This window comes from Clarias gariepinus, chromosome 22 (genome assembly GCF_024256425.1).
Source record: "Clarias gariepinus isolate MV-2021 ecotype Netherlands chromosome 22, CGAR_prim_01v2, whole genome shotgun sequence".
In the NCBI taxonomy this organism is placed as follows: domain Eukaryota; kingdom Metazoa; phylum Chordata; class Actinopteri; order Siluriformes; family Clariidae; genus Clarias; species Clarias gariepinus.
This window is the reverse complement of record NC_071121.1, coordinates 22,655,220-22,670,077: the sequence shown is the minus strand read 5'-3', so window position 1 is coordinate 22,670,077 and position 14,858 is coordinate 22,655,220. Positions and strand designations below refer to the sequence as shown.

Here is a 14,858-nt window from a genome sequence, read left to right as displayed (position 1 = left end):
AAGAAAAAAAGCACCATCCACATTGAAAATAACAATTTACCTATTTGCCTATATTACCTAAATGAATAAATAGATAAATAAGTTGATCACATGGTGATAAAAGGCAGTTTAGTTCCACATAATTGACATCTTTTAGTTAAATGTATGTTTACTCTTTAATTGGCATGTTTGTGTTTTTTTAATGGTAAAAACCCCAGATAGGGTTAATATTTGAAACCCAGCTTTAGTACAGAGGACAGTTCGAGGCCGTAGACTCAAGGCTCCTCCTTCAGCGTTTAGGAAAACATTCCAACTAGAGGAGAGAGCCAGAGAATTTGAAACCCCAGCAGTCGTTCCTGTTCATGGTCACTTCTTTGATCACATTTTCCGAAGACACATCTCCGAGTTTGTGCCCAAGGCAGACTGCTTGAGTAGCGCAGACGGTTTTTTCAGTGTCCTGGTGCAGCTTGAAGAAAAGTTCAAAGTGTCCGACATCTGAACTCACCATGAAAGTAGGCTACTTCTTTTCTATTCTCCTCAGCGTGCTTGCTCAGCTCTCTCAGGCCCAATACCACTACCAAAACCTGATGAACTACCTGGAAAGCCGAATGGCTGTTTTGGAGGTAAGAGTATACAGTATTTGTTAGATCCTACCAGATTAAACTCAAAATATCAAAATGAAGCTTTTATCTTTACCATATATGGTAATGGCATTAATCTTTCAGCCAAGTTCACTTTCCTAAAATCTATTTGGTTTGCAATGGCTTAAATTTATTTTCTATTCTTTCACAACTTATCGGTGAGGCAGTGAGCAAAATGACTACAGCGAGCCGCTTAAAAAGAGTAGCCAAGAATAATCAGGATGACGACTTTTAGCATATCCTTAAATCATCATGCGAGCTTCATGTGTTCAGGATAAAATTATGAAATATGAGAGGTGTTCGAATCAAACCAGTACTTTTGATTGTGCAGAATAACAGAACACAGAAGAAATATATATTTATCTATTTAATCCCCTGCTACATTAATACACTAGGTAGAAAGAAAGCTTGGACCCTGATTAGACCTCCTGCTTCAGGTCTGAAACGCTGGCATCCCTGGAACTCTTTTAACGGCCCAAAAATTGTTTACGGTCTTCTTTAAAACGCCATTTAAATGTTTTACTGTAGTGAAGAGCTTCATCACTGTATGGTTGTTAAAGTCTTCTGTCAATATCAATCAATTTTACCCCTTCATTTACTATAAAATTTCTTCACAAGTCCTTAATTGATTTGAACCCTTCTCAGGAGTACAATACATACATTCCAGATTCTGTTTTAACCAAAACTTTCTTTTAATCAATCTTTATATTATCATTATAGTACGTTTGTATTAAACAACGATCCCAAGAACAAGGAATAAGTATCTAAAGCAAGAGATTATATTTAATTCTATATATATATATATATATATATATGCTGTATCTTATCTTGAAAACTAAGGAATACTTTATGTTATATGACACACTGAGTAGTTAAAGCATAAAATATTTTACTTGCTATCTTTAAAAAAGATTAACATGCAGTTGGAAAATAACTGTAAAAACTGGTGTTAAATTAAATTTGTTGAAGATATATTCCAAAGACATTGGTTATGGCAAATATTTTGGAGAGTAACATAACAATGCTTTAAGTTAAATAGGAATAATGGTAAAAGTAAAGGTGATTTATGCATGTGACACTTAAGTGATTGTATGAAAGCGTCAAAAGACTGGTTTAAGACCTTATAAACACTTCGAAAACCAACTAATTGGGGACTCTACACAATAGCAGTTTAACAATATGTCATTGACCAACGGTGCTGTGCAGTGCTGCATCGACAAGCAAAATCCCATTACACACCAGACACATGTGCGATCCTCAGCATATTTGTTATCAGTGGAATTGAACATACTCAACCTTCTTATGCATTATTTATTCCCCAACCTTGCAAATTATGGTATGCACACCATAACTGCACATACTGTACTATTAATGGTACTGACTCTTGAATATCAATATTGGTTTATATACACCAACAGAAACCTGATATTATCTTATTTTATTTTGTGTAGTTATATCGCTTTAATACGAGGCTTTATCTTCTAATGTGACAATATTAAGGACTATAAATACTGATTGACTTAAAAGACTAAGCATCCTTTCTCTGGTGTTTGCTTAACTGCTTGTATTATTTTTCACTATCTCTCTCTCAGAGGATGTAATATTACCTTTGTATTTCTTTCAAATGATGGGCAAATTTAAGAAGATAAAAAAGGCAAAGATACTGTACATCAAATGATTTAACAGTTTAATAGGCATGATTATATATTCTACAAAAAGAACCTTTTGGATTGTGTTTAGAAATTCTCTATACCACTGAATTATATATACCTATTTGCACCATGGTGTAAATGGAACCATTTGTAAAATTAACGAATTATGGGAATAATCACTTTTAGCGATAGCCGGTTGTGCATTTAGATGGTTTAAATTTAATTGCTATGAATAGCTTGACACTGAAGCTATTATACCTAAGCAATGTGTTACTGTACGTATTAAGATGTTATCAATTGCATAATAAAATCTTATTATGCAATCGATGACATCTTGATACTGTTTGTACAGTAACACATTGCTTAGGTATAATAGATTCAGTACAAACAGTACAAATACACACACACACACAAGATGTGTAGATAAATGCACTTTGTGTTATACAGCAGAAATTGTTACAGGTGCAGGCTGAAAGGCTTTATTTGTAAAAGTGGCAGACTAATCCAAAATGCAAGGTAAAGTTGTATTTTTAACTGCCATGGTTTAGGTGAACAAACAGATCATGGCAGACAATGACCGTAATCAGGAACCAGGAAAGGAGACAAAGATTAAACTCAGAAAAGCAATCAATATAACAAGGCAAGCTTTAAGAGAACAATCCACCCTGAATGAGTGTTTACTGTCTGAATATATGAGGCGTTTGTGTGAGATGTGTGTGATTAATAATTAAGCAGCTTGAGCATGTCAATGGATGTGTGAACAAACAATTTTGAAATTATATGGATGATACGTTTTTTTGGGAGGTAAGCTAACCAACAGTAAAAAAGCGCAAAAAACAGAGAAAATCTAATAATTATTTTGATTAAAAGAAATACATGTTAGCATCAAAGGTGTTTTTGCTTTTTAAGTACAGTTTTAAATTAGGTCAAAGTAGAAAAGTGAAAAAAGCTTACATTTGTTTACATTTGAAAAGAAAAGTACAAGAATGACTCACCAATAAAATTACATTTACCTCTACTATCACGTTGATGTTAGATAGTGATGGCAAATCATACAAAATCAGACATCAGAAGACTACAAAGGACGGTTCAGACTGATGAAAGGATTATCTGTGCTCCGCTGCTCACCCTTCAAGAACTGTATATAGCCAGAGTTAAGAAAAGGGCTCAGAAAATAACTTTGAGAAAAATCTTAAATCCAAACCATCTTCTTGTTGAACTTTTGCCATCTGGTCGGCACTACAGAGCACTGAACACCAGGACAGCCAAGCACAAGAAGAATTAAATACACCCAATAAACAGTTAGGTGATCTCCCCACTGTAAACAATAAAAATGTGCAATATTAATATGTACAATATTGTGCATACCACTAATATTTATTTGATAATCTTATTCCATTTCTAGTTAATTGTATTCTTACTCACTCACTCATTGTCTATACCACTTTATCCTGTATTCAGGGTCATGGGGGGGCTGGAGTCTATCCCAGGAGACTTGTGAGTGGGGTATAAGGCGGGGTACACCCTGGACAGGGTGCCAATCCATCACAGGGCACACTCACATGCAAATTTACACACTGTGGGCAATTTGGTTATGTTAAACCAGTTAGCTTAATCTGCATGCCTTTGGATTGTCGGAGGAAACTGGAGTGCCTGGAGAAAGCCACCAAGCATGGGGAGAACATGCAAACTCCATGCACACAGATCCTGAGACCCTGGAGGCAGGAAAACAAGTAACAGTTGGAGGCAAGCAACAGTGCTAACCACTTATGCTATGTGCCGCCTAGTTGTTCATTTTATTTTTTTTATTTATTTATTTTTTGTGTATTATTGTCATCTCTAGAATTCTTCTGTCACCAAAACAAATTCCTGGTATGTGCAAACGTTCTAGGCAATAAAGCTATTTCTGATCTTGTTTCAAGACACCTATGTAAAAAAAAAATCATGTAAAGTAACAACAGTAACAACAAGATTTAATCCTAATCTCTCCAATGTTAGTTAGCATGTGTCGCAGTGTGCACCAGTGATGGGAGTGTGCCTCAATCTGTTATTTCTCCTCGCTCACTTTGCAGGCTCACTAAATAGGCAGCCTCCCCTTCTGCAGGTGTGCGAAGGGGCAGGGCTGCTGGAAATGAGCACGGCTGTGAAGTTATCAGTGCTGATAGGCCTAATGGGCCTAATCGCAGGCTTCTCAGTGTGTTATAAAAACCAGATGGAGATCGTAGCTCGGGGTCTGGTCTGGCGCTGGAGATCCACAGAGTAGAGTTGTGCAACGAATGCTCAAAATGCGGAAGAGTGGCATGTGAGCGGGCGGACGAAATGAGCCCCAGGGAATTTAAAGAAATGAAACTGAAAGCAGTCATTTAATTAAAGTGTGAAGGATCGCCATAGAGACATTGGAAGGGAAAAACGGGGAAAAGAGTGCTCATGGAGATGCAGGAGCTGCTGCTGCACCCACTCTGCCTGGTCCTTCCTCACTGCAGTCTCTCACCAGCCTGTGCCTGCATGGCAGATGGGCACTGCCACTAGTCCTGCACATGCACACACCTCCTTGACTACTTTCCTTTCCGTTCTTTCCATCCTCCGTCCATAAATTTTTTTGATTGTGGTGTGTTTGTGGTGCCGCCCATGCGTCGAACCCGTTACACATGATAATAACTTTGATACTAACTAGCCAGCTTGATTTTACATTATAAACTTGTGTGCATAGTAGCAGATGTACAGGTAGTGACTGAAAATGTAGTAGGTGAATTTCAAAAGTCAAAAGAAAAGTCTTTCTTTTCAACTGCACATTGACCTTTGACATTTGACCAAACACCACAACTTGAATCCTAATCCTTAAAAGAAGGAAAGGTTTTGTCTGTACATAGGTCAGAACTCACTTTTTCAATTATATCTTTATGTTTCATATGCAAATAACCAGGCTCAGAAAAAAATCTGTCTGTATGTCTGTATGTCTGTATGTCTGTCCAGCCTATTTTGTCACCGCATCACAGTAAACTGGCTAGACAGAATTTAATGAAACTTTGCCAGTCCTTGGTACCGGTGTACCAATAGCGCTGGTATTTGCCTGGTGTTAGTTCTGCACCACGAATAAAATCTAAATGTTGGGTAGAAGGCACATTACGAGCAGTTATGTGCCGGATTACATCACAGACAGGTGGACATGTACGTGGGCTTCAACCTGAAATGTTAATATCTCTGATTACATTTAAGCTGATCAGCTTATTAACCTTTAATTTTAACCTTTTAACTATTTCTACCAACTCTTATCCCATCCATGTATTATGTACTAACGCTTGTTCATAAATAAAAGACTAGACATACAGTACAGTAATATTTGTCTTAAAAATAGGTCACATATTTTGACTTATATGTCTTTTATAGCCATAAAAACCAACAACATTTTGTGTTTATTTGTATCCAGGAACGTATCACATTATGGCAAGAGCAGAACAACCGTTACAACACTGACCTGAAGAATTTTAGGCATCAGGCTGCAGATCTGCTGGAGAAACTGGGCAAGGAGCATGAGAGTCTCCGGGGAGACCTGGAGGGAGCTGGGGTGCGGGTGGACCGAGTGGAGCGTGAAATGGACTACATCGAAACCAAAAACCCACCCAAACCTTGTGTTAAAGCAGCGGACAAAATGGTTGAACAAAGGCCGGTGACAAAGGAGAGGAAGAAGAAGGATGAGTTCTTTGAGGTTTCAGGTAAGCCACTGAAAATGTCAGGGGGTTAAGGGGATTCTTTGAAAGTGTACCCTGTACCTCAGTCATTCATAATGCTGTATTAAAACAAAAACCTTGATGATCATTAGCTACTCATTCAATTATGCACTGGTGTTGATTGAATTCTCTGCGCAAAAACACTATATTGAGAAGCCAGGAGTTTCTGTATTGGAATCGAAGGCATATGTTGTATTACGTTTATTAATATTGTTATTATGATCATTATTTATTGTTTTTATACAGTTTTCCTTCCTTTCTTGCATTACATACTCATACAACCTTATTCAGACAATCATATAACTGGTCATCAGTGTAATCATAAAAAACATAAAAATTAGAAAAGTGCTTTATTCAACTAAAATGGGTGACAATTGAGCTGCATATACAATTTCAGTGTGTTTCCCTTTATAATCTTTGTATTTGTTTATTTTTTACTTACATTAATCAGTTCTGCTACGGTATGTTCAAGTTTTTCAGTCAATCTGCTGAAGTACTTTGCTGGGCCTGCATCCAGGCCAGTATTCACCAGGTGACAACCCCTGATTTAGGGAAACTGAAAGTCTAAAGAATCTTCTTAGTTCACATGGTTTCCTCATTTTGCCATAAATCCTTTATACAAAGTTTATTTTTTTAAGCAATTTGGATCAAACTAGACCATTATTTTATATCAGGAGATAAATCAAATGTTTAAAATTTTACTCATTGCCCATAAAGCATCCAGGCTTACTAAGCCAGGTTGATGGTTTGTTACTGTACATACTGTACAGTAGGGGAAAATTTTTCAGTTTCCATATGTTTGCGTTCTGGATAATTTGACATTAACAGCTTTCAAAATGTTTAAATAGAGAACAAAAGAACAAATCCAGGCTCATTTTGGTATTTCCTGTACTAATTATTATTCATTACCCAATTTCATAAGGCCTGGTGTCCATTTGTATCTGTGTGTATTTGTTTGTTCTGGCATGTTGGTTATTTTGAGGAACTCGATCATGGCTTTGAGCGCCGCTGGCTGGTGCACAGGTTCAGATGAGGTTTCGTTCAAACTCAGCACATATTAACAAAGTCCTTTATCATGCCCTGAGGACTGGATCATTCCAGCTGCTGATGGATGTTATGTCCCTCTACACTGCAAAGTCTTATCGATTTTAGGCCAAAACAGAGAGGATTACCTGCAGTTGAGCCTGACTATTTCCTTAAAATGTGCCTCGCTTTTCTGCTCATAACTGTCACAAATCACCTTAAATGACACCTTTGTAACAGCTGAAGCCTTTATAATTTTGGGGAAGTGTATAAGCTGTTCTCTGAAGTGACCTTTTCTTATCTTGTAATCTTATTTTTTATATCTATGAGCAAAGTACAGTGGGAAAGTGGAGAAGTCTTGCCATTGAATAGTGGATACAGTCCTATTATGATAATTTCAGCGCTTCATCTAGGCCACTTTCATCTTGGCCTCATTTCCATTCGGTGAACATCTTGTTCTTTCTCAGTAGTTCTGAGTAAAATAGTTTCAGGAAGTTAAGTTTTATATTTTTGTGCGTTTTATTGATTTTGGCTCCAAGTTTCATTTCCTCAGGCTAAATGTGTGCCACTGGTGCCTTAAAAGAAAAAATATATATTAAAATATTAAATAGACAGGTAGGCTCATCACATCACAGACTTCATCACATTATCTTAACCTAGAAGGTTATGGCTGAACCACCAACATTATTGAATTCTTGTGAAATTAAGAAATGTGGTCATAAAATAACATGAATAGAGATTATTTAAACACTTAGTGAATAATTTGAACAACATTGAGCGCTGTAATCAAAGCTAAAGGTGAAAAAGTGAAATCACAGAGTGTGAGACTTTTTTTTTTGCTATGCAGTAAAGTACTATACATAATCTTATATAATGTTATAAAAGAAATATAAATAAAAGAAAAGGTTTTGTCTGTTCATTGGTCAGAACATGTTCTTTCAATAAGTCTCTTATGAATAAGTTCATTACATTTGATATGCTGTTAAGCCTGTGCCATAAATTAAATCATGTGAAAGTTAAAATTGAGGTTATGAGCAGTTATTTGCCATAATACAAACCGGAAGGTTTGATGTGCCAAACTGTACGTCTTAAATCGACTGCTGGACAGAATTTTTAGAAACTTTTGCAGAACTTACTGTAGATATCTGCTGGAAGTTTAACCTGCACCATAAGTAATATCAAAATGTTAAGTAAAAGCGATGTTATGAACAGATATGTGCCGGATTTAATAATGCATTTTAAAATAAGCTACTAATAAACTACTCACTTAGCGTTAACAAAATATTTGCACCGATAGATATTAAATAGAAAATCTAAACTGAAGATTTTTACTGGGATTACTTCATTCTTTCACTGCTAAAATAACAGTGAATTATAACATGCTGGAGTCGTTTTAAGACAAACTTTATCCTTATATAATCTACTGATTTCTCATGTTTCATGCATTTTTTGTTCTTTGTAAATTTGCAACACCTTGGTGATTAAAAAGAATCCATGCCTACTATAAAAAACTGAAACATTTTAAATTAGGCTATTAATCCTTCTTTTTTTAAATAACAACTGTTTAAAATTAGTTTATACAGTACTTTACTGGAGGACTCAGGAATATATGTACAGTAAAGCAAGTAAGCTCTAGTTGTAATGCTGATTTCAATCGGTTTTACACAATCATTCGCTAAAAGGTTAATTACGACCCTAGTAAGAAAACTAAATGTTAAGTTTATTAAGTTGCATTAATGTTAAGTTAATGCAACTAAATGCATTTATATCTGATCACAGTTTTCCATTAGTGTATTTGCTTGCAAGCTTGCCACTGAAAATTGATGATGAATTTATTTCTCCACAGTTTGCACCGACATTGTGTCACATATCCGAGCTATGAAGATCCTGAAAAGACTGGGCAGCACCAAAGGGGTCTGGACTAAAGATGCCAGGACAGCTAAGGTCTACGTCTTTAATGGAACGTATGAGGACACTCTGTATGAGTTCAAGTCAGTAAAAGAGCTTTCTGCATCATCTGGCTTGTCCAAAGGCCAGCAGATTATCCTCCCTTCTACATGGAATGGTACGGGCCATGCTGTCTATGATGGCTTCCTTTACTATGTAACTGAAAGATCTGAGTTGCAGGTGATTAAGTTTCATCTGGAGAATAGAACGTTGGTGGATAGTGCAGTACTTCCAGTACAGGACCAGTTGTCAGTGTTCAGCTTCAACCCAGAAACCATAGTCGACCTTATTGCAGACGATGAGGGACTCTGGGCTTTATACACTGTTGGGGACACCATTAACCTGGCCAAGATGGACGCTGACACACTGGACATCGAGCAGATGTGGGACACAGCATGTACCAGAAACAACGCTGAAGCAGCATTTTTTCTTTGTGGCACCCTGTATGTCGTCTACAACACTAGACCCCCCAGCCGCTCTAAAGTCCAGTGTGTATTTGATGTTAATGACATGGTGACCCCTGAAGAAGCCCCACTTATCTACTTCCCTAGGCGCTTTGCTGCTCACTCCAGTCTGAAGTATAATCCTGTTGAGAAGCAGGTGTATGCTTGGGATGATGGTTACCAGATTCTCTACAGGATGTCCCTGAAGAAGAAGCTGTGGACCATAATGCCACCTCCGGAGGAATAACTGCTCATGCAAAGAGACTACAAAAAACAAACACCTGACTGGAAAGATTGTACAGTACATTATTATTAACACACACTCAGAACTTTAAAATAACTCGCACATTTTTATAAAGGTAAATATAAAAAAAAATACATTAGTACAAGGCAATATGTCATAGTTCATTATTGTGTCACAGTTTTTAAAGCATTTGTTCAAGTATGTTAAATCGTATGAAATCCATCAAAACATTATTTCTTAATATAACATTCAAGGAAAGTATTCATGAGATCAGATCAGCTGCTAAAACAATAAATCAAGAAAACAATTCTTATTGGCTTTGGTGCCACTTTATAATGATGTGACTATTTGTGCTCGTCTCTGAGAATTAATCTGTGATAAAAAACAAAGAATCAGAAGAAATTAAATGACTCATTTGACAACTTTATTTCTGCTTGTTTGAAATACAAGTACAGTTGTTCAACAGTTTTCTTACAAGTACAAATTAGCAATATAAAATTGGAAAGTCGTTAAATTCACAAAGGAGAGGAACAAAGGTTCTTAAATTACACAGAACAAAGTTACTTGAAGTCGTTATACAGATTCCACCTACACCAGAAACAGACCGTGTCTATAGTGTTGGGGCCTGAGGACATCATAAACAAGGTTGGTACAGGTAGGAGTCAAAGCAGTACATCAGGTTGTCAAGTCATCAGATGGTCACCTGCAGTTATTCACCAAAATATTTAATCTATTTCATTACATAGAAACATGTAAACCTCAACAAGTGTAGTGTACTGTATGATCTTCTATTAAGTATCTACTTTCAAATGGTGATATCTGGTTTTCAGGAACTGCAGTGAACAGTCAGGGAATGAGAGTAATGCTCATCGTTTCTAGGGAGTTGCACAGTCCATGTGCATTTATCACTAGCAGCTCTTTCACAGATGTTAAGTCCACCATAATCCTCCTCGAGCGCCTCTTGATTTAAAACACACCACAGCACGGCGATGTGACATCCAAGAGGAAGTGTCTAATCCAATCTAATGCTGTTCCCATGTGTTCTACACCCTAATGTCAAGATTTTAAAGCAAATAAGAATGTCTATAGAGCACTGAACTTAATGTGATTCTATGTTATAGTGTACAACAGAAATGTGGCAGCCTGAAAAAAAAAAATCTAATAAACGGTCTCCTCACAATTGGCATGTTCAGTATATACATTTTGCCCCACACCGCTATACATACATAAATAAATTAATTTATTGTTTTTGGCCTCACAACATTGAAGAGTAGGGGTTGCAGGTGGGAATGCATGTGATAGCGCCTTAAAATTGAGATTTTTTTTAACTGTTAAAGGTACAAATCGTGTTCAGTAGTATCAAGTTTGCTGCTCCCTTTGGGCACTTCAGTTTCCTCCCACAATCCAAAGTCGAGGTGTATGCTGATTGGCATTTCCAAGTTGCCCATATGCCGTATGACTGGGTGTGTGGTTACAGTATGTGTGCTCATGCCCTGCAATCAGCTAGAATCCCACTCTGGAATACAGCAGGCTCCAGGTCACCCATAACTCTACACAGGATAAGCGGTATAGATAACAACTGCATGGATGATTTCATTACTACGTTAATGAGTATCAAAGCAAAACAAAAGTTTGCTGCTCGGAATACGTCTACATGAGATATTTCCTTCAGAAAAAACTATTTGAACCCACCTTGTTTAACTAAGTAATCTCACTGGGATGCTGCAAATTTATACTAAAGAGCTGCTGCTGTAACCACAATCATAAAGTCCTGCGCTCTTAGTCTGCTTGTACTGAACATTTCAGTGAACTTTGAACTGTCTCTACTAACCTACACCTGTATGCTGTCTTTTTCCATTTTTCTTTCCAGTCAGATTTTGCTGCCCCAAGGTTCCCTGGATAAGCATCAGGCTTCCTGTGAGCCTACACAGGGGTTAAAGTTATAGACAATGGATATATACAGTACATTCACTGGCCACTGTTTTAGGTAAACTTTACTAGTTGGACTGGATTGGACCACTTTTGCCTTTAGGACTGCCTTGCTTCTTCTTGGCATAGATCCGACAAGATGGTGGAAACATTCCTTAGAGATTTCAGTCCATATTTACATGATAGCATCACACAGGTACTGCAGGCTTGCTGGCTGCACATCCATGATGCAAATCTTCTGTTCCACTACATCCCAAAATGTGCTCTAGTGGATTGAGATCTGGTGACTCTGGAGGCCATTTGTGTTCAGTGAACTGATTGTCTCATTCCAGAAACCAGTTTGAGATGATTGTAGTTTTGTGATATGGCACGCTATCCTTTGGTCATAAAGGGATGCACTTGGTCAGCAGCAACACTCAGTTAGGCTAAGAGGTGGTACCCTAGAAACAGCTATGCATGAAAATCCCAGTAGATCAGCAGTTTCAGAAAAGTTTTAAATGGCAATGTGATTGGCTGATTGAATATTTGTGCTAACAAGCAGTGTACCTAATTAAGTGATTGTTGAGTAGAGTGTATATACCCAACTACATGCACGTTTTGAACATGATGTGTGGGTTTAAATTACTTTTACATTTTCATAATATTAAAAGTACTTCTTAAAATGTACTACATTTGGCAGTTCATTATATTATTAAGTAAAATTTTCCTGAAAACATGGTGGTTATGGTACATTTTTAAAGTAAGAAAAACAACAGGAGAACAGAGATAAGACAAATGATCTCCTACTAATGGAATAAAGGTGAAGGGGACAAGGACAATTAGCATATGCAACTGTCAACTTGCTTTGAGTGGGAGAAAAAACTGAAGACTGACATTTTGGAATATTTTTGAGTGATAACTTGTCTCATTGTAATCTAATGTCAAAATGTTGTGAAGGTCCTAGGGCAAAATGTGCAAAAGTCAGCAGGACTGCAATAATATTTCTGATGGATTTCCCAGACTGCCACACAAAGAGCATCATAACGTTCACAAAGCAAGAACATCAGTTATAGCATTAAAATATGAAAACCTGGAAATCACCACATCACAAAGGACAAACATGAGCTTGTTCATGTTTTTAGGTTAAACAATTAGGAAAAATAACTAGATGGAACAAAAATTTACAAAATGCTAATTTTAACTTATAGACTTTTGGCCCCTCCCCATTAGATGGTTTTGGCTTTATTGCATGTTTTAAATTCCTATTTATATAATTTTTATCACTTTGTGCTCTTATCTGATATGACATTTGTCACAAATTAACATGAAATGTCATCGGACATTCATTTCATGGTTTTAATCACCCTTGGAGGATGATATAACAGCTTTGAATTAAATTACTTGTATTAAGTGTTGTGCGCTAGATTGTGATGGAGAAGAAATGCAACCTGCTTCCATAACAAAATAAAACAAAAGTATTTCATTATTTTTGCCTTTGTCTTCATGCAGCTTTTTCATTTTTCTCGTCTGTCTTCCTCAGTGGCCCAGTACATAAAAACTGCTGTGCTTTGCATTTTTACCAAGAAAAGAATCATGAAAGGGACTCCGCAGTACCGCATATAAAAATGTGTTTGTGTATGCATGACAAATACAGTCAACAGCCAAGTTATTATAGCAGTAATGAATAAATCCCCCATACATAGAGCACTTGTTGGTGATTTGCTAGAGTGCACAGTGCTTTCTAAGGAGGCTAAATAGCCTCTAAAGTTTTGTGTGTTATGGGTGTAATTCATATTAATCAGGATTCAAACATCCTAATTTATACTTAATGCATCATTAAGTACTGCATTGTAATTTAATAGTTTGTCACCCAAAGTAAATCTTCCTCAGGTCTGAGATATTATATCCAACTTCGTATGTCAATCATATACAGTAACTGAGCAGGAAGTTTGGCGCTTCATTTTGTGCACCTAATTGGTCAACCTTAGGAAAGGTTTCATGTGTGATCTTAATATCTATGTATAAAATCCACTTCCATCACTGCATTTCGAACAAACTGATGAACACAAATGTTGAACAACTGACAGCAAAAACAGTTGGACATGAGCATCAACTGCAAAAATACAGTACATCTTTAGCAGAAAGTTTAAATGGAGTTACTAAGTTAAATGGAGACTACTAAGAAAATGAGTACTAACGTACTGACTAACACTTTTCAACTAAATGTGTTAATTTACTAGAGATATATGTATATTTGTCTATTCTATCATCCACCAAGAACACCAAGCCAATCTTCAATAATCTCTTTGTGGAGGACAATAAGGAAAGCACTTGAGATCATTGTGCTCTGCTGAAATTGGCAATTGCCTTTTTTTTTTTTTTAATGACATAAATGACCATTTTTTTTACGACATTAATAAAGCTCAGGACGGCTATTGTAAAAGTCCGAAGAACATCAGTGTTAAATCTGCTTTTCCTTCCCAAAAGAATCTGGAGAGGTTTATTCATGTATAACAGCTGACGATCCATTTTTCCTCCTCTACTGTTATCAGCTCTCACTGCCTTAGATCGAGTCCTTGTTCCGTTTTGGCTTGAATCATCCTTTCACAACAGCTCAGGCACTCGGCTCTTGTAGATTAGCTCATCCTTTTTTTTAAGCAATGAGTGCAGAGAAATGCGATCATCTTGCAAGGACAACCTCAAACTCTCAAGTAATTCTTCTGATAATGCCACGGTCAGATTTCATACACCTTTGAAGATAGGAAAATAATACTTCTGCTGTACCAAAAAGGTGTCGCAATTCATGAAAGATTTGTGCACAAGGTCTCCAAGAACTGACTGCAAAACATAGTTCGGACTCCAGGGATATCAGGTAAATACCGCAAGAATTGGTGCTTAAAAGCCCTGGAGAAACCGAGGAGACCTGGAAATGGCAGGGATTTGTATGTTCTCGTTTCATTTTTGTTGCTTTTGTTTCTTTGGGCACACAGACAAACAGCAGGAAAGGGAGCCAGGCCTTCTGGGTCACATGTGGTTCCATTCAAGGGCTGGCGGGTGCTTTGGGGGAAGGGCACGAGCCTTGACTGTCAAAACTAGCTGTTCTGGTTTTCCACTGGAAAGCAGAAGATGTGGGGGAGAACAGCAGTTAATTACACTACACTCTCTCTCTCTTTTAAAAAAAGCAAGATCATTATGATTTAGCATTTTTTTTACAGGATAGATTCTATATAAATATATGGTATAATAGAACACTGGACATATTCACAAAATTTCTGTCAACAGCCCAGGCACTG

The 14,858-nt window shown here is 37.0% G+C and overlaps 2 protein-coding genes across 2 annotated transcripts in view; one reads left to right on the top strand and one right to left on the bottom strand.

Annotated features, from left to right (window-relative positions):
- Positions 1-286: 286 nt before the first annotated feature.
- olfml3a (olfactomedin-like 3a) lies at positions 287-13,051 on the top strand. The gene is made up of 3 exons (XM_053483316.1): positions 287-602; positions 5,700-5,985; positions 8,870-13,051. The coding sequence occupies exons 1-3, from the start codon at positions 486-488 to the stop codon at positions 9,658-9,660; spliced, it is 1,194 nt and encodes a 397-aa protein (XP_053339291.1). The 5' UTR covers positions 287-485; the 3' UTR covers positions 9,661-13,051.
- A 497-nt stretch (positions 13,052-13,548) lies between these two features.
- Positions 13,549-14,858, bottom strand: part of syt6a (synaptotagmin VIa) — an 86,514-nt gene continuing 85,204 nt past the window's right edge. Inside the window, exon 8 of the mRNA XM_053482585.1 lies at positions 13,549-14,677. Coding sequence (XP_053338560.1) covers positions 14,606-14,677 — 72 coding nt within the window. The 3' untranslated portion in view covers positions 13,549-14,605. The remainder of the gene's footprint in view (positions 14,678-14,858) is intronic.